Raw genomic sequence first — 21,195 nt, forward strand, 5'->3', positions numbered from 1 at the left:
CAATACACACTAGATTTTAGCATAATTACGCCTTTATACTTGTATAAAAAGAAAAATACTCATTTAAGATGTTGTTTGGACAGTACATATTTTTGCAAAAAACAACAACCTATAATACAGCAAAATTTTATATATGTTTTCTGTGTTGTTCTCAATACACATTAGATTTTAGCATAATTACGCCTTTATACTTGTATAAAAAGAAAAATACTCATTTAAGATGTTGTTTGGGCAGTACATATTTTTACAAAAAAACCAACCTATAATACTGCAAAATTTTATGTATTTTTTTTGTGTTGTTCTCAATACGCATCACTTTTTATCATAATTATGCCTTTATACTTGTATGCTACTACTCTATCTTTCTCATGGTAGCAGGTGACAATTAAAAAAAAAATAGCCTCTTGATACCTAGCTTCTTTTTTTTAAGTTAAATAAAGACAGTTCATGATAATTGTATTACATAATTTCCCTGAAGAAAATACTACCTTACTTACCACTACCTTATGTATTACTTAAACACTGCTTGTTTGTGTACAAAAAATACACATACTTTTAATAATTGAATCTTACTATTGCCATTTCTTGTCTTCTTAAACCAGAACTTTTGACATCTTTTTTCTCGTCTCAAACACTTCAACTTAACTTTCCTCCCAAATACTTTTGGACTTAGTATTCTAATAGTCTCCTTTCATCTTCCCCTAGAATTTCCCGCTGCCAACATTTGTAACCAAGTCTCCAGATGTCCGTCCTATTTTTAGCCGTTATTAACGAAGCCCTTCGGAAAGCCTTAACATGCGTTTCTTCCATTAGCTCAGCAGCTTGCCAACGCATCAAATCCCAATTGTATCACCGCATATTTTGTTGTTCTCGCTCGCGTCAGCCGAATTCCTGATGGCGGCCAAGGAATGCCACCTTTGACTTAAAAAATGTTTTTGCTGTCATGTACTCGCTCTTTCCCAGAAGAAATATTTGCTCATAAATAAAGATGAGCTCCAGCTGGCCAAGTCCGCAAAGTTAAACACGTCGAAGGCCGCTACGGCTTTGTGGCTTCGTCCGTTGCGCTTCAGAAGCTCGTGTTCCTCTTATTTTGGTAAATATTGATGTTTTTCTCACCAGGAAGTTGACCGGGTAGGTAGCTGTACGCGGCTGGATGTTCTAGCCACTTCAAAGTGACACATTTGAGGCAAAGCACCCCTTGTGTATACTTGTAGAACATCTAAAAGTTAGCGGTCAGTTTTGGACAAGGAATCCAGTGAACATGCATCAGGTGTTAAACAGGAAGTTGGCCAATTTTGGCTAAAATGGCGCATTCAGGACCTTTGGAAATAATAAAATGATTGTAATTTGCTAGCCCGTTGGCATCTATTGTGATAAATGCATTGAAATTCACAGTGAAAGTTTCTGAGATGAGTTTATTCAAAGGTACATTTTGACTATTTACACCTGGCTAATTTTTGCCCAAATGGTGCATTCAGGACCTTTGGAAATAATAAAATGATTGTAATTTGTTAGCCCGTTGGCGTCAATTGTGATAAATGCATTGAAATTCACAGTGAAAGTTTCTGAGGTTAGAGTTTATTCAAAGGGACGTTTTGACTATTTAAAACAAAAACCTTTGTTCCCCAAATTTCTATTTCCACCCTCCCCTATTGACACTAATCCCATCTCATTACTTTCTCAGGCTTTCAGCATCACCCCCAAATTGGGAAAAACTCGTCTTTCAAATCCCAATCCCCTTTTATAATCTCCTCCAATCCTCGTTTCCGGCTCAATTTTTTAACCCCATCTCTGGCCTTGTCCTCCATTTGCGTCAACGTAGCCACAAAAGGTCTTCCGACCCATAGAAACGCCATCCGGGTTCAAACAACTACGGTGTGTTTGCAGGGAGCAGCGTTACCGTGGAGAAGAATGGCGAAGAGACCTCGCGTGACGCCACGAGCGGCGTAACCGACCTCGCCGTTGGTGGGAAAAGAACCAAGGCGGTAGCTCCGAGGTGGCCGCATAAGGATGTGGCCAGACCACACGTAAAGGTACAAACACTACATTTCATGTCCGTAAAGCGTAGGCTGTAATAACCCAGCAGTGTTTGGTCCATTTTTATTTTTATTTTTATGCAACTTTCAAAAAAATTGATGGCAAAGGCACCAATCCGAAGTTTTACAGTCATTTAGGATGCTAAATTCATGCTAAACAAATGGTTAAAAAAAATAGCACTGTGGCACGTTATAGTATTACAATAATAAAGTCATAGTAATAGTATGAGGGAAAAAGTTGTAATGTTACGACATTATTACGAGAAATTTTTTTCTAATTCTTCCATTCAACTGCCTACCGACTGTCAGGGGGTGCAGGAACCTATCCTCCAGGGCAGGAGGCGGGTTACCGGAACAAGTTGCCAACTAATCTTAATATTACGTCATTAAACTGGTACTTATTTACAATCTTAATGCGGTATTTTACAATCTGTTTCGTAACTCGGGAAATCCTATCTTTCGGAACACGTACATCAAATTATAATCGGTCTAAAGATTTATGCTAATACTTGATAATAGCACTATGTCAAGTGCTTAGCAGCTGATTGGGCTAAATTAGCTGTACCGCTATTGGGTGCAGACATAAACAAAATACTCTGACGTAGAACCGTAGTTGACGTTACTAGTCCTATTTTTTTGTCTGGTCTGAATAGTCTGTCGAGAGAGTTTGACAAAGCTTTAAAAAAAGTTTTCAGTCAGGTCAAAGGCTAAGAACGGAAGGGCAGAGGCGAGCAAACAGGACGCTGGAAGGCGGGGCCAGAAAGCGGCGTTTACTCGCGCCGACGTGAGATGTTCGTCACGCCAGGTGGAAGCTCGGACGACATTTTTCCGATTCTCGCGGGCTGTCGGGATGGTTTTAGGACGCGGCTTCTGGCCAAAGTTCTCGACTTGGTATGGACGGATGTCAATGTGAACAAAAGGAAAAGAGAATAGTTGGCAGTGGTGTTTGAATGGAAGAATTTAGTGCTTTTGAAACTAAATATAAATAAAAGTGGCATAGCTTGAAACAGGAATGCAGCCTATTTTCAACCGTAAATTGGACATCGGCGTCGCTATACATAATCAGTCGGCGTCGGTACTCTGATTTAAAATGAATTGGACGTCAATGGCAGCCCATAAATTAAGTGGCATGAGAAGCAAGAAAAAATCCAAATGAATAGAGTTGATTTTAGAGGACGGTAGTTTCAATCTATTTACTTATGGTAAGTTTAACGAATGCACGCCATTTGTGTCAACACCATTTCTGGTAATGCTTAGCGAGTGTTCGCATTTTGTTTATTCCAGTAAAAAAACTTAAAAAAAAACTAGTCAAACCATCTTAAACAGCACCTGGTCAAGTCACACTCTTTAAATTCAAAACCACGACCACATGAAACAAAGCTTTTAATATCGAGCCACCTTAATATACCCTTCTATTTGCCAAGCACACATCCACAGGCACACTTTTTTTTTTGCGCATTCCTGACTGACTTTCACTCAAAAAAACATTTCAAGGTTAGAATAAAAAGTGTCTTCAACATTCCATTATCTCGATTTCACCGTTTTTGCTCTTTCATGGCGGCGCTGGGCGGTTTTTAGCAGGTTTGTTCCCCCCCTCACGTCGGCCTTGGCACCGCTAAAATATTATTTTACGTCTGATTCGACCCTCCGTTTGTCGACAAACTCAACAAAAACCCTTCTTTCCCATCTGACAGAAAAAAAAGCCGCAAACACCCGCTGACATCTGTTTTTTGTCCGCGCCGGGAAAAATGAGTAAAGTGTATTTTCACCGAGAGCGCCCCTCGCCACGTAAAAGCGCCCACCAAAAACGACCCCATTGTGCTTTGATCGCACTTCTTTCATCTTGTTTTTTGCAACATGTCCGCCGCGTAAACAAGCGGCGAGATGCACACGGGCTAAAAAGTCCAGCACGCCACTTTAAAAGCTTGTCAACGTTTAGGCCGCCGCCGCCGCCCTGCGCCCGCTCAATGAACGCCACTGTTGCTAACACAGATGCGCGCCTCTTAAAACGCGGCGCGAGCGAAGGCCGGGCGGAGAAATTTGAAAGAAAACAAACAGGATTCCTGAGCGCCGCGGCGTGGCGCGAGGCCCGCCGGACGCCGACACAAAGAGGGGCCTGTTCGGCGCCGCTCCGGGCCAACGGAACGCCGCCTCTGCCGCGCTTGTTGACCTAAGCTACTTTAGAATGTTTGCGCAATAGCTTTCTGACCGCTTGATTAAAAATATCGTTTGATGCGCCGGTTCGGACCGGTCTGAGCGAGCCCCACGCCAACAACGCCGCCCCTCATCGGCGAGAAAAAGCCAGCCACAGTCAAACGATTGAGGTCCCGCGTCCAGTTAGCTTTTTTTTAAATATAAATTATATAACGCGAGGCCCAAGCGAGCTACGAAATGTCACGCCAACCGCGAATGGAAACGCCGGTTGGCGACCGTCGCAGTCGACGTTAAAGTCCCGACGCGTGCAGACATGATTCTTTATTTCCATTTTGTGGATAGCAAACATTTCCTCTTTCCCGACTGTGATGTTAACCATCTGTCAGCATAACCTAAAACCGTCAGGCTGTCCAAAAGCATTAGAGTGATTGCGTAATTCCCCGTTTCTTCAAGTGGAACAGTGTTTTCGGACATATTTGCTTTTGGCTAAATTATTTCTTCTTTTTTTTTACATTTTTGAGAGCAAGAAAAAGAGCTAGCGGAATGGGGTCGAGGATACTAAGGGCACGTGAACACTATTATTTTGCGTTAGTGTTACGGGTCTAAACAAGTCACTGAAAGTTAATAATGTCACGTATTTAGCGAACATTAATAAGCTCCTAAAACAGCCTACAATCGATTACCGTCAATGGCAACCTCTGAGTTAACCCTGTCAAAATTCTTGGATTGGATTTACAGTAATAGAATGAAATAAAAATGAAAAATGTATCTTTTTTTTTTTTTTCAAAAACACTTAAAAAGGACTAAATTGTATTTAAAAACAACATTTTAAATAGAATACAACTTAAAAATAAATATCTTTAAATAAGGAAAAACATTTTCTCGCCATTCTTAAATGAAAATATTTTGCGAAAGTACATTAAAAATAATTCTAAATAATCTAAATCCCACAAAGCTGCCATCCTTTTGCATTAAGAGTAACAAGCAACATTTTAAAAAGAATACACCTTAAAAAACTAATAATATATATTTTTAATATATTTTTAAATTAGGAAAAAACATTTTTTCGCCATTTTTAAATGAAAATATTTTGCGTAAGTACATTAAAAATAATTCTAAATAATCTAAATCCCACAAAGCTGCCATTCTTTTGCATTAAGAGTAACAAGCAAAATTTTAAAAACAATACACCTTAAAAAACTAATAATATATATTTTTAAATTAGGAAAAAAAACACCACCACCCCATTTTTAAATGTATTTAGCAAAAGTACATTAAAAATAATTCTAAATCCCCCAAAACTTTTATTATTTTGCATGAAGAGAAACAGGCAACATTTAAAAAAAGAATACACCTTTAAAAACAAATAAAATGTTTTTAAATCAGAAAAAAAAACATTTTTAAATAAAAATATTTCCTGAAAGTACATAAAATATAATTCTAAATCCCACAAAGCTGTCATTCTTTTTTCATGAAGAGCAACAGGTGTATGAATGCACATGTGAATTTGACCTCGTCCAATCCAGCACATCATACGTGTCACGTGTGTTTACCGCCATGCAGAAACAGTGCGCCTCATTGAGCGTCAGCCAAGGGCCAAAGTTGACTCGCTTTAAAGTCCAAGCGTGCCCAATTTGCGCTCCCGTACATCTGCGCACCTCGTTTATACCGACGCCGATTGGCCGAGGATTTCCACGGCCTCAATGGATGGTTTGTGATGCTCCAAAGTGGGAGGGACCCGGGATCGAGTCCCAAGTGGTCTCGTGCTTCTATTTTGGCAACTTTCCCAAAGTGAAAAAAATACCGTTTGTTGTTTCGGGCCCTGGCGTGGCTTCGAGGAAATCGGCTTATCTGACGTTTGGTAAATCTCCTTAAGGCCATCGTTGCTGACTGGACAAGCTTCATTAACTATTACGCTGCCATTGACGTCCGATCTGGTTTATATACATTCCAATTCTTACTGTAGATTGTGCCTAAGTTCTCAAACGTAGCTCTGGCGTTCATTGTTTTGATTTGTTTTTTTAAACATTTTCTATGTATTCACTTATTTAGTTACATTATCATTAAATTTACTAGTTTCTTTCAGAATATTTGCTCACATTTCACATTTTTTACTTGCTTTAGCCATATATTTTCATGCTTGGCGTTAGGTTAGACAAAATTGAATGGTTTTTAAAAATGTTTAGTTAACATTTTCTATGTATTCACTTATTTAGTTACATTTTCATTAAATGTACAAGTGTCTTTCGGAATAATTGCTCACATATTTCACACTTTTTACTTATTTACCATATATTTTTATGCTTGGTCATTAGGTTAGACAAAATTGTATGGTTTTTAAAAATGATTTGTTAACATTTTCTATGTATTCACTTATTTTGTTAAATTTTCATTAAATGTACAAGTGTCTTTCAGAATAATTGCTCACATATTTCACATTTTTTACTTGCTTTAGCCATATATTTTCATGCTTGGTCATTAGGTTAGACAAAATTATCCTCTACCATCACCACTATGTTTGTAATTTTCTTAATAAATGGCCCTTTTATCATTCATATCATATAATCCCCATACTTTTTATGTTTTAGTTCAACATTTCCTACCTTTTATAATCATTTCTACATTCCAACTGAGTGATTTTTATTTATTTTTTAGCTCCTGCCCTCATCTCACCCCATTTTTTCAAATTCCTGCAACAATATTTCAGCCTCACTCCATCCCATTGACGTCCTTAAACGTCCAATCCATTTGGACTGGCAGTCCGGATTATTCTTGGAAAACCCACTTTTCACACGAACTCCGTTTCAAATTGAAAAGGCCGCTCTTGTACTCATTTTTTTTTGTGGTGGCGCATATTCTGCTCTTCTCACGGTAAGTCCTCTCAGGTCTGTTTGCTTTCATGCGAATGGCAGGGCGGCCGTTAATGTTTATGCAGGTGCGGCGGGAGGACGTTGGCTTTTCACGTGGGCCCGATCGCCCAAAAAAGGGGTCGCCTTTATATGTGGCGTTACCCCGGGCCGGGCCGGGCCCAGAGAAGGCATTTCCTCGGCTTACTGGAAAAGGAACAGTTAAGGGTTAGAAACGTGTCACGGCGGGGGGAGAAATGTCCAAGTGTCAGCAATCGGTCGGACGTCGTGTCATTTAAGCGGCGCTTCGGAATGGGTGTTGACTTTGGCCGGGGCCGGGAGGCCTTTTTAATTCTGGCACGCTCGCCATGTTTTCATTCAGTCCATCCGAGCGTGACGGCGAGCCACCGGGTTTCGGTGTTGATAGACGATTCTGTTGGAAGCCATGTTTGTGGGAACAAAAATAGATGTACAATTTGTTTTCAAGTTCACTACAGTAATCCCTCGATTAGCGCGACTTCACTTATCACTATTTTTTATTCTGCTATTAATTATTACCTACTTTGCGATTTTGATTAATTGCATTCCTTTTGCCATGGGGCAAAAATATATAGGGGCCCTTTTAGGAAAAGTTTACACACCCTTAAGCTCCTTTAGGTTTATTTAGGTACACAACTAAGCAAATGTGCAGGGTGAGCGTTACGCAACGCAAAGGTGTTGTGTGATGCGGCGTGAATGTAACGCCTTGTCTGTCAAATTTTTTGACGTGCGGGTGTTCCGCCAAAGTGTGGCTTGTTTCCAGAAGCCTCCTTCTCAGACTTTTTATGCATTATGCTCTGTTCTGGGCTGTCTTTTGGACTCTGTGGAGGAAGTGGGAGAGTGGAGGATGCTGACCAGGATGATGTCCATCATGGACAGCACCTCCCACCCCCTGCATGAGTCTGGTGGAGTCCCTCCAAAGCTCTTTCAGCAATAGACTGCTGCACCCTCATTGCAGGAAGGAGCGCGCTTCCGCAGATCCTTCCTCCCATCAGCTGTCAGGCTCTTTAACAAAACAAATGGCTGAGTGTTAAGACTTACCGTATGCATGCATGTACATCTATGTGTATGTATGTATATATGTGCTTATATATGTGTATGTATATATGTGTGTATGTACACGTGTGTGTATGTGTGTATATATATATATATATATATATATATATATATACATATACATATATACATATACATATATTTCAGCAACGCTATTATTTATATCTAAAATGTCTTTTACTGTCTGTATTCTGACCGAAATTTCCGCAATTTGACAACGAAATTTCCCGAATACGGGATGAATAAAGTTATCCAATCCAATCCAATTTATAATTGACACTAGCCAATTATCCAACAGGTTTTCCTACTGACAGCTCATGATTTTTTGAAAACCTCGATATAATCAGGACGGTAGAAATCCAGATATTTGCCGATACACACTTATTTCTGATACTATAGCTTTTTCTTTTTAAATGAGTAAATATTTTTCAGCCTTTGTCAATTGAGCAATCCTGAAATTATACATTTTGATTTCAACTTTTGAGCCCTCAGCTAATGGAGAAACACTGTTTAAGTCAGACTGTACTCAAGCTTGTTGTGCGGGGCATATTCAATGATATTTTCATAATTTAAACACTGACAATAACTAAGTTTTCATGTGTTTTGTTTCCCTTCTGGCAGTCTCCTCTTCCACATCCACCGATGGATTCCCAAGGGAAATGGAACCCGCCCCCGAAGATCATCCAACACGGCCAAATGGGCAAAATGGGTCAGCGTCCGCTCGTTTATCACCCGGGTACGATATATTATCTCATGTCGGGAGCGCCCTGCGGGTCGGAGAGGCGTGCGAAACTCTTGACAGCCAGCCGACCGAGGACGGCGTCCTGCGTCATCGCTTCCTCCTCACCTCGATGGGGAATCCACCCGTGCCCAAATGACCCGCCTCGACCTTGGGGTGGCGGCCCGGGCCCAGCGGCGTTGTTTGGCCTTGCGGCTCGCACTTGGACGAGGGAAAGGCCCAGACAGGGAGGGGTCCGTTTTTTAGGCACGGTGCAAAAAAAAAAAAAAAAAAAAAAAAAAACGCCAACGTACTGTATCTGGAACGAATTATAACGTAGCATGGGAACCCGTGCAAGGCGTTTGCACTTTTGCTGAAATGCTTCCATGTACTTTCACGCTATATTTACCTTTTAAGACCTTGAGATATGAGTTTCATTCACGCCGTGGCCTTCTCCCTCACGCAAACACTCGCATTAAATCGGCTTTTTTACGTCATAAGGCAAAGCTAACACTGTAAGTTGTGTATATATTTATTATCTCTATAATATTCATGATATTCTCGACCGATATTGTCATTTGAATTTTATAGTGTGAATTTGATGTATATTTGCGGGCCGCTCAAAAAGCCATGTTGGACCTCGGATGTGAAAAACTAAACGCCGGAAACGGACAAAAAAGCCACGTTTGATTTCTGTGGAACGCAAAAGGTAAAAGCGCAGAGCGGAAATACCCGCGCAAAAACAGGCCGCTTCTGGGTCAACATTGACTTTGGCGGCGACTGAGACAAAACTCCAGTGATTAAAGGCCGTGTTTTCATCCATGGCGGGAACAGGAAGCTAATTAGCCCAGTCGCGCGCGCCAGGCTAATAGGGGCGAGCGTTGGGTTCAAACCGCGGTGTGCTAGGACGCCGGCCAGATCGCCACGAGGTAAATAACGACAATCCTGATTTGGATTGGTAAATAGTTGGAGAATGGTTTTTAAAAAAGGCTCTGGGATTGGTCGCGGGGTAAACGCATATAAAATAGCTGTCAAAGATATTTTGGTCGGTTGACCCACATAAAAAGGTTGAACTCATTTGCCTGCCGTAGACGGTTCTAGGCGTCCAATTGAATTTGACCTGGGAGTTATTTTAAGTTAAAACATGTAAATTAGCCATTATTTGTCAGGTCTCTTTAGTTTTGTTAAATTATCCAATGAGTAATTAATTCACTAATTTTTAACACTGCTTTTCCTGGACAGGGTGCTGGAGCCTGTCTCAAAAGACTTGGGGCGAAAAGAAGACTACACCCAAGACTGGTCGCCAGACAACTATTCGCCCTCACAATCCCACCGCCACCAAGCGGGAATCGATCCTCCGAATGCCCACACCAAAGTCAGATGGGTGACCCACTACACCATCAGGTAAGATAATTTTTCAGCATTTTTGTCATGATACGTTTAATTTAAATATTTTCTAATAAGTATTTCTATTAAATCCTACTGCGTGTTGCTTTCTAATAATTCTAAAAATTATTTAATTATTTTCCCAAATTTAAAATAAATTTTTAGGCTATTTTTACATTTCTATCAACTTATTATACCTTATTTAAACGTCTTCACTACATTTAAAAACGCTTATCTCGTCCAAATGCCTCCCCATTTCATCTAAAAAAATTGTCAACAATACCATAGTCACTCGTTAGCATCGTCAATAGACGTCTAATCCCGCCAGCCTTTCCCCCTTCAAATAAATTGGACATCCCTGCCTATCAATAGCAACAAAAGACAACCAAACATTCCTCCCAGGTCATCCTTTGCCGCTAAAAACCAAAACAATTCCACAAAAACTAAACCACATCTCTATTTCCATCATTCCCCCTTGCAGAAAATAGCATACCTGAATCGTTAACGTCGTGTGTGGGATCAAACATAATCTATAATTAGAAACCCAGTTGGGTCATATATAGCCAATGACCTGCTTTTGCATGTTTAAGTTCAAAAACAGCAGAACATTCCAATGTTTTTTTTTTTGCATGTGTGAGGTCCCGTAGAGGAAGTCATCTAAGTTTAGAAAGCTGGAAAAAAAAAAAGGTCAGTGGACCAGGCAACGAGTCCATCCGGGACCCACACGGCGAAGACCACCTGACGCGTTGGCGTTTGTCGAAACTGTCGTCAACGCAAACACTCAAACAAAAGTTTCCAGGCGGCCTTTAGCGGCTCAAGCGCCCTTTTGTTGCGCCTTAGCGGGAATGCATCGTTTTATGACGTAAAAGCCCCCCCGTGGATTGTTTATTACATAATTTTTGGATAAGGCTCAGCACACAAGGTAGAATATTAACTAGAGGATCGTTTTCTAGTCTGTTATTATTAAATTTGCTAGCATGTGAAAACTAGCAACAGTAATCTGTGACTTTTAAATTGAATTAGCGATTTTTGGAGCCAGGTTTTAAAAGACACTCCAATCAGGAAATGGTCAAAGGCGCTTTGTTCTAGGCGTAGGTGTAAGCGATATCACCTTCCTCGTTAGCCAGCGACCAAAAAAAGCCTCCCTGAGCTTCCCTCTAAATGATTAATGAGGAAGGGTTGCACCCAAAAATGCGAGCCGGCGTCCAAGTTATGTCCCGGCGGAACGGTGAGGCCGAGGTATGTAATATATGGCGGCCCATTAAAGCCGCGTAATTCAAAACGCAGCCGCCAGAAGAAAAAAAGGACGGCCGGGGTCTCACGCTTGTTTCCAGTCTGGACTTTGCTTTTTTTTTTTCCAGCCGACTAGCCTTTAAATAGACTGGCTTTCCATCTTGACAATTCATCTGCCCACCAACACCCCCCGCCCCGAGCCTCCCTCAACAATCACTCTACGCATGCCCCCCCACCCCCCCAATCCCCCCACACCTCCTCTGTTATTACTTTCCATTCTCCCAGCGTTCCATTGACGGATTGGACTGGCTCATCAACTGTCAGACAAACCAGATCAAATTACAGTTATCCCTCGAATATCGCGTCTTCATTTATCGCAAATTCACTACTTTGCGGTTTTTTTCCGCTATTAAAAAATATGTTTTTTCTTTCTTAAAGTTCATAAAAATGTGAAAATACACGCTAAAACTCGTAAACGGAAGTCACTCTTGCTACGAGGACTCAGCACTTGAAAAAAAAGTTATAATAGGGGTGACCCTACTTTGCGATTTTTCGATTATATCTGCTCTACACTAACCGCGATATTCGAGGGATTACTGTATTGCGTTTCAGCGATGGCGAATGACGTCCAAACCTTTAGGACACTCCAGTCGAATCAGATTATCGATTCGATTCAATCGTCGCTAGTACGGTAATACCTTGAGATACGAGCTCAATGCATTCTGGGATCGAGTGTCAATTTACTCTTATCTCAAATTAAATTTCCCCATAGAAATGAACTAAATACAAATTAATCCGTTCCCACCCTCTGAAAAAAAACACCAAAAACAGGATATTCCGATGTAAAATCATCTTTTTATTGCTTCAAATTCACCACCTACTCACAAAAAGTAACAAATACCCATCTAGACGTCATGTCTTCAATACTACCGTCCATCTGTAAACACCTCATTACGCTCATGTTGCCACTCTGCTTCGTGACGTCTATTTACCAATCTTTATTTTGAGCCCGCCGGCATGACAAAATCCACCTAGCAACACAATAATAGAGTACTAGCGCCGTGATATTATGTACCCCAAGTGTTCGGTGTCGTTATATAAAAAACCTTGTTTCCAGCCGGCCGCGTTCCAAAATACGACGCCAGGCAAGGTAAAGCCATTTCGACCCGGCGTTGACGACGGCGGCGGCGGCGGAAACATTCCTCCCGGGGCCGCTAATGTCAGACATCAATAGCCCGATAAAATCAGCTTGAATGTGGAGACGCGCCGGCGTGTGTCTCGCCGCTTAGACAGTGGAACCAGCACAGTTCGTCCCAGGACACGCCATTTGTTTTCACCTAAAAATGACATTTTTCCCATAGGAAGCAATGGAAATAACTGGCCGCGTTTCTTTACATAAACACGCTTCGACCTCAACACGCCACCGCCCCCGAATCATGTGAAATTGCTCATTTTATACGTGACAAAAAGGAAATGATATCACGCCGTCGCAGGCCGCGTCGGCAAACGGCCACGTCGTCGTCTGCGCTCACGGCGGGAATAGTTCGAGGTCAATATTTATCTTTTGACGTGACAAAAATGTTTTGGAAACGAGGACCGTCAAAGCTCAGCGCGGGCAAATTAACTGGAATGGCGCTAAATATAGCCGGGGCCGCCACAAACCGCTATTTTGACCGTCAACTCGTCGCCGATCTTTTACGCCGGACTAAAATGTTGACATTAGATGGCTTGAATTATGAATACCATCTAACTATGAACAGGAATATTGTTTTCAAAGATGTTAGCATTCATCACAAGGCTGATTAATTACTGTACATGTGTCAGAAAAAAGACTATTTCTTATAAAAAATCAACACAAATAATATATTATATATTTGTCAGATAAACAATGTCTAAAAACAATAACTCGATCAAAATAATTCATCTTAATCGTAGCAGTCCTAAAATCAACACATGTTGACATATGTACAATATGTTTTTTAGCGCACTAATATGTACTATATGTATGTTGTATATGTTACCGCTGTAAAAAGTGTATTCTTTTTTTAAAAATTGGATTCTTTAACACTTCACAGTCCAAACTTGTAAACAATTGAATTTAATTGTCCCGCGGAACAAAATTATTATGGCATAAATTTGTATCGTATTTTTCACTCTCCCAGTTCGCATGGATCGGACGTCCATCGCCGCTCAAGCCTCACCAATCAGCAAACAGCTTCCAATCTCAAGTCGACAAATGTAGGTCAGTTGTCGATAAAGGAAGGCCGCCGCCGAATGAAAAGCGGCCATTTTGCCGGCGGCCAAGCGTGAGCTCAACGCCTCGCAATGCCCCGCACACTGGCCCCTCTGTGACGCCGCCGCCGTCGCCGACCACGTCAGCTAGCGTGGCGTGATGGAAGCGCCTACTCAGGGAACAAGAGCCGCACTTTTTGGACCGACTCCTGGCATGACACCGCCTTTCGACTTCTCGCCTGCCGGCTACATTTAGTCGGCGCGGTGATGTCACGCGACTTCGAGACCCAACAACGACTTTCGCAGATTTAGACTTTTTTCTACTTCATTGCGATTTGGACTTTGTGACGTATTTTGGATCCCGGCGGCCCGCAAGAACTGAAAAATATCCCGCAAAAGTATTTAGCGGGTTGCCTCATCAATCATACGATCTCCCCGCCCGCAAAACTGCCACATAAACAGACCGTATCATAATATTTTTTGCCGATATAATTTGATCCCTTTCGCATGCTTGAAACCGGTTGAAATATAAAATGTTATAAACTACTCCGTAATGTCTGGTCTCACGCTTGTGGTCAAGAAATTCCTAAAAAAAAGGGGCTGTCACTCAAACAATTTTCCAAAATAGGAAGAAAAACGTGCTTACCTCAAGTTGTTCCTCTTTCTGTTCCAGGTTAGCCACTTGACGGCGATCCACGTCCAAGCTTTTTCAACGGGGAAGGTTTCTGTGAATGTTTCCCAGGTGAGAGTTTATTTTACACTTATTGAGAGAGAAGGAATGAGTTTGGTTTCGTGTTAATGAGCAAACAAAACATGGGAATTCAACTTTTTTAGAATTCCAAAGACTGGTTTTAGTGCTTCATCCATTCCAGGAATCATAAAATAGGAAATCAATGCTTACCGCAGACAATAGTGCAATTTGGAGTAATGAGTTACAGACCGACATCCCCCTCAAATATGACTCAATAGAGAATAATGACAGCGTTTCATACCAAAAGTATTACAAAGGACAAAAAGAGCATTTCCCAATACGTAAACAAGGGCAGCCATTTTACTTGGTTTACAACACTGAAACTATGGAAACAACCTTTTTACCGTGGTAATGTTTTTTTGTAAAATGACCTCGTTGACAGCGATATCCGTCCATGTCTATTTTGTCTATCGCTTACAAGGTCAAAACATCAGGGCCGGACTTTCAAAATAAAAACATTCTAGGATAATAGCTTAACTTTCTCCTATTGTTACATGTGTCAAAATATTTTATTGTATGTTTTTTTTCCCTCCTAAAAAAACATGACCTTTTACGGTACAGTTTTATTTTGAAAGTCAGAGTTTTGACAGTATTTGCCGATTTAGCCGAGCAAACTTATAGGCTTATTATGTCGCGATTTAAATTATTTTAACATTTGACTTAACTTACCTTTCTCCTATTGTTACATGTGTCAAAATTACAATATTTTATTGTTTTTTTTCTCCTAAAAAAACATGACATTTTAAAGTACGGTGTTATTTTGAAAGTCAGTTTTGACAGTATTTCCCGATTTAGCCAAATAAACTCGCAGGCTTATTACGTCACGATTTAAATTATTTTAATATTTGACTTAACTTGTTCCTATTGTTACATGTGTCCAAATTACAATACACTACATTTTTTTCCCTAAAAAACAAGACCTTTTAAGGTACGTTTTTATTTTGAAAGTCAATTTTAACAGTATTTGCCGATTTATGCAAACTCGCAGGCTTATTACGTCGCGATTTAAATTGCTTTAACATTTGAAAAAATGTTTTTCACCATTATTTATCAGCATTAATGGCAGCCAATGAATAATTCTCTTGACTTTTTAACAATCGCATCAATTCTCCTAATTTTACAGAATAACAAGTTCAAGTCATTCCCTTAAGCACCAAGTTGGCACGTAACAACCGACATATTTTGGACGGAATCCTCTGGCCAGTCAAGCTGCTTCCGTTCGATAACTCCGAGTTGACTGACAGGAGGTTTTGTCCTCCACCGAAAGAGAGAACATCTCCTTATTAGGAAAAGCTCAGACGCCCTTATATGGCAAGACTTCCTGTAAATAGTAACAAGTCTGTCTGCTGGCTATCCTCGCACATTCCTGCTGCTCCAGGTTTTTGCTTTTTTTTCACTCTCTCTTTCACTCTCTCTCTCTCACTCTCCCTTTCTCTCTCATTTCCGATGTGCTAGCAGGGCTGCCTTTCATAAGTCTAGCCTGGTGTGTGATCTCCCCCCTGCCCGTCCAAAAAAATACACAAACCTCTGTCTAGCCTTTTTCCTCAAGTACTACTTAAATCTGGCCCGGGTACGCGCCGCACCTGGTTTTCCTTCTTTTTCAAGTCACACCAAAAGCTCATTAGGCAGGTGAGCGGAGAGAACAAGGGGAGTCATTCCCGGCAATATAGCGGCGGCGTAATCGTACCGTACCGTACGTCCCGGACGCCTACGCCTGCTTTTTCACTTAAAAAGCTCGCCGGCGGGACGATCACATGAAAAACAGAACTGTTTTGAACGTTCGGCTTGAACCGAACGTACTGATTTAATGTCGCTTTGTGCTTTTTGATGGGGAAAAACAACATGTTAGGCCGTCTGACCATTTGCGGCGATAGACGTCCAATCTATTTAGGCTAGGAAAGGCTAGCGGCGAGCATAAATGTTTCAAAAGTATTAAAAAAGCGATCACATTTAGCACCAATGTGCCCAAATACAAAAACTACTGTGAAGGTAATCAAGCAAATTGAACTTATTTGACGTGTATAGCTGTCAATGACACTGAAAAATGAATTATCGGCTAAAATTGACTTTTGATGGACATTGGGAATGTTGACGTTCAATTATCATTTTTGTCATTGACAGCTATACACGTCAAATAAGTTCAATTTGCTTGATTACCTTCACAGTATTCAACAACTCTCAAACAAATTGACCTTCCATCACCTCAGGCCTCCAAAATAAAAGCACGTCAACATTTTCGCCACACACTAACTTCTTCCACTTTCCGATTTTTCCCGACAGACCCTTAAAAACGGCCGGCGAATCCCGCCGTCGGCCATCTTCCTATGACGCGTCCATCTTTGTATTTTTTCTCCTATTTTCCCCTCCTTGTTCATTCATAACGCTTTATTCCTTTTCATGTGCCGCCTCTTTAGAAAAATGAATATTTATAGACTTTGTGTTTGTGAAGTAAGGCTTGAGGAATTCCCAGTGTGGGGTCCCGGCCGGGCCTCCTCTGAGCAGACTTCCCGTTCCACACCAGCGAGAATCGGAGAGAGTGAGCTCGCTGTTGTTTGGCCAGCTCGCCACCCTCCTCCTCTTCCTCCTCCTCCTCCTCCTCCTTCAGACGGCAGGAATGTGGGATGTCTGGAGTGGGGGTCAGGAAGCCAGGAAAGAATGCCAAGTATGTCCATGTTTGTCCAGGGCCTCCCTCCCTCCCCTCCGAGGTGACGTCCCCCCCTCCGCCCCCGAGGGCCGAGCGCTATAAAGTCGACGGCGCGACTCCGAAACGGCAACAACTCGAGCTAAACTCTAGCTTTCACTCACCCACCCAAAAAGACGAGCGGAGAAACGAGACTTTACCGGCCAACCGATCCAGGAAAAAGCCAACTTCAAGCATCTTTATTTTTTGCCCCCTTCAAGATGTCCGCCGCCAAGAATATGCTTTTCTTTGCCTGCGCCTTCCTCTGGAGCCTGGTAAGACTCGATCAGATTCTTTTCTTTTTCTTCTGTCGTCGGTTCTCCTCGCTAACGTGGGATTGCTCGCGGCTCGGCAGGGTCAAGCTCAGGACTGCGACGGGCGCTGTTCGTGCCCCGCCACGCCGCCGAGGTGCGCCCCCGGCGTCAGCCTGGTGCTGGACGGCTGCGGGTGCTGCCGGGTTTGCGCCAAGCAGATGGGCGAGCTGTGCACCGAGCGGGACGCCTGCGACACGCACAAGGGACTCTACTGCGACTTTGGATCGCCCGTTAACAGACGCATCGGAGTGTGCACAGGTAAGACAAAAAAAACATCAAAAATACCGTCTTGACGTACTTTACGTGAAAGAAAAGCCACTTTGTTGGTCTTCCCAGAAACCCTAAAGTAGCAATTTGCTAAATAGAAAATAAACTTTTAAGGTTCAGCTTTCTATCAAGACAAAATATGGCATTTTATGCTAAATAGAAAACTAAAATGTTAAGTTTCAGCTTTCTATCAAGGCAAAAAAATCGCATTTTATGCTAAATAGAAAAGAAACTGTTAAGTTTCAGCTTTCTATCGAGACAAAAAATATTCCATTTTATGCTAAATAGAAAAGAAACTGTTAAGTTTCAGCTTTTTTCTATCAAGACAAAAAATATAGCATTTTATGCTAAAGAGAAAAGAAACTGTTAAGTTTCAGCTTTCTATTGAAACAAAAAACAAAATTCCATATTATGCTAAATAGAAAAGAAAATGTTAATTTTCAGCTTTCTATCAAGACAAAAAATATTCCATTTTATGCTAAATAGAAAACAAAAATGTGAAGTTTCAGCTTTCTATCAAGACAAAAAAATATTTCATTTAATATTCCCCAAGAAGTCCTTTTATGGATGTTGTAGGATTTTTTTCAACTTCAACTATTGTTTATCACTAGAAAAGATAATTTGCTATCTTCTGAAAAGATAGTCTTGTTGAATATTGCTGAAAAGTACTGCACTTAGGGACTTTTATCCTCCTAAAAATGCTTTTAAATGTTTTTTTTTTTACTTCTCCCCCCCAAAAAACAAAAATATTTTAGTGTATTCCTGAAAGGGCCAAATAAACATGACTATACTTTCTTCATTACATGACATTGCGCAATTTCGCCAGTCATCCCATTTAACGTCCCCACTTTCTCCTCCACAGCACGAGAGGGCGCCACCTGCGTGTTCGGCGGCACGGTATACAAGAGCGGCGAGAGCTTCCAGAGCAGCTGCAAATACCAGTGCACTTGCTTGGACGGAGCGGTGGGCTGCGTGCCCCTCTGCTCCATCGACGTGCGCCTCCCCAGCCCCGACTGCCCGGCCCCCCGCCGGGTCAAAATCCCTGGCAAGTGCTGCGAGGAGTGGGTTTGCGATGCCCCGCGACACACCAACGGCTTCATGGGCTCCGTCCTTCCCGGTGAGTCGCCACGGTTCCGGGTTCGAGCCCCGCTCTGGTCCTCGAGGGGGAACTTTTGGCTGACCTTTTTTGTTTTTTATTCCCGCTTTTAGCTTACCGCCAGGAGGAGACGTACGGGCCCGACCCCTCGCTGATGAGGGAGAACTGTTTGGTCCAGACTACCGAGTGGAGCGCTTGCTCTAAGACCTGCGGCTTGGGTATCTCCACCCGGGTCACCAACGATAACCGCGAGTGCCGTCTGGAGAAGCAGACTCGGTTGTGCATGGTTCGACCTTGCGAGTCCCACCTGGAGCAAAGTATCCGAGTAAGTCTACTCACTCTACTGAAAATATCGGAGTTAAATTCCAGTTGCTAAATACAAATTTGGGTGATAAAAATATAATGCAAGCGTCTGTTAAAAAAAAAGTAGGATAGAAAACTATTTCAAAGAAAAACTGTAAGGTTTTTGATGAAAACAAAACACATTCCAATGATATTTGTAGCAAAAAGAACTTTTTTTATTCCTAAAAATAGACTATATAAAGCAACTAATTATTAAATACGATTTGATTGTTTACCTGTATTACAGAATACATTTGAAATTCAATACGATTTGATTGAATACATTTTAAAATGAAACAGTCATGCTATTTCTTTATAAAATAAAACATTTCATCAAATCGAACACAGTAAGAATAGGAATAAGAAGAATACTAATAAGAAGAAGAATACTAATAATAAGAAGAATACTAATAGTAAGAATAATACTAATAATAAGAATAATACTAATAATAATAAGAATACTAATAAGAATACTAATAAGAATACTAATAATAATAAGAATACAAATAAGAATACTAATAATAATAAGAATACTAATAATAAGAATAATACTAATAATAATAAGAATACTAATAATAATACTAATAAGAATACTACTAATAATAATAAGAATAATACTAATAATAATAATACTAATAATAATAAGAATACTAATAATAATACTAATAATAATAATAAGAATACTAATAATATTCAATTCAATTCAATTTATTTGGCAAGAAAAAGCACTAGGCTAAGGGCCATGTAACAAAATGTAATGTAATAATACTACTACTAATAATAATAATCGGACATAGGCTTGCTTTGTCATCATCATTGACTCGACTAAAGCCTAATTGTCATCATACAAAATTCCATGACTTTTATACACTGAAAAAAACATTTTTTTTGCTCTGAAAAATATACTAAAAGCAGCTGAAAGCCAAATGTTGTTTTCCCCCCGAACTGGTACTCAAATTCCTTTTTTTCTCCTGTTCCCTTTTATCAGAAAGGCAAAAAGTGCATCCGCACCCCCCGCCTATCCAAAGCCATGAAATTTGAAATCTCAGGCTGCACCACCACCCAATCCTACCGGCCCAAATTCTGCGGCGTGTGCCTGGACGGCCGCTGCTGCACCCCCCACAGGACCACCACCCTGCCCATGGAGTTCAAGTGCCCCGACGGGCAGGTGATGAAGAAGCACATGATGTTCATCAAATCGTGCGCCTGCCACCACAACTGCCCCGGCGAGAACGACATCTTCGAGTCCATGTACTACAAAAAAATGATGGGCGACATGGCGTGAGGTGCTCCAGCCACACTGGCTTTTTCCTCGCTTCTTTCTTTTGGGTTTTAGTTTGGGTTTTTGGGTTTTTTTCTTCTTTTCCATCACTTGAAAACAAACTCAACATCTCGCAGCTCCCGCATATTCGCCAACCTTGTTTAACGCGCCGGCTAGGTCCGGTTTTTGCGACGTTTGAGTGCGACTCGGTGCACTTTTCCGACAAAGAGGGACAGATTCCTGCACTAATAATATTGTGGAAAACAAGCCCCTCCCCCGTCCGTTTTTTTTTAACTGTATTATTTTGACCTCCCCTCTAAATGAGGTGCGAAACGACCCCTCCCCCGAGCTAAACGTTTGACTGTGTGTGTGTGGGTGTGTGTATGTTAGCATTAGCGTTAGCGCTCGCTTGTCCAAAGGTCAGCGTTTCCGTCCAGACTCGAGTGGGCGTGGCCAAGGCACTGAGAGGAAAGAAAGAGTTAAAAAAAATAAGACAAAACTGGAAGAATTGTTATGAGTTCATTCCATGAAAAAGTGTGTAAATGTTGTATATAGTTGTACAGTGGAAGTTAATTTAAGAGCCGTCATTGTTTGGCGAATTTTTTTTTTTTCTTTTCTGAAATGTATCGATAGTTTTTGTGGTTGTTTTTCTTGAGACGACAGTATTTTTTCATATTTTATTGAGCAGTGTGACAGATTGTTGTTACATGTTTCGCCTTGTAGCTGGAAATAAAAAGGTTATATTTTTTGATACAAAAAAAAATTCCAGTTTTCTTTCTTTTGC

At 41.1% G+C, this 21,195-nt stretch overlaps 2 protein-coding genes across 2 annotated transcripts in view; both read left to right on the plus strand.

Annotated features, from left to right (window-relative positions):
• Positions 1 to 21,195, plus strand: part of stx7l (syntaxin 7-like) — a 53,694-nt gene that overhangs the window by 5,920 nt on the left and 26,579 nt on the right. The window lies entirely within an intron of this gene.
• On the plus strand, positions 8,754 to 21,168 carry ccn2a (cellular communication network factor 2a). Its single transcript, XM_077586678.1, has 10 exons — positions 8,754 to 8,840; positions 10,092 to 10,253; positions 13,631 to 13,710; positions 14,374 to 14,442; positions 15,575 to 15,829; positions 17,134 to 17,406; positions 17,487 to 17,703; positions 18,575 to 18,829; positions 18,922 to 19,133; positions 20,139 to 21,168. Exons 6-10 carry the CDS (start codon positions 17,353 to 17,355, stop codon positions 20,433 to 20,435), a joined length of 1,035 nt encoding a protein of 344 aa, XP_077442804.1. The 5' UTR covers positions 8,754 to 8,840; positions 10,092 to 10,253; positions 13,631 to 13,710; positions 14,374 to 14,442; positions 15,575 to 15,829; positions 17,134 to 17,352; the 3' UTR covers positions 20,436 to 21,168.

Source organism: Stigmatopora argus, chromosome 19 (genome assembly GCF_051989625.1).
Source record: "Stigmatopora argus isolate UIUO_Sarg chromosome 19, RoL_Sarg_1.0, whole genome shotgun sequence".
NCBI lineage: Eukaryota > Metazoa > Chordata > Actinopteri > Syngnathiformes > Syngnathidae > Stigmatopora > Stigmatopora argus.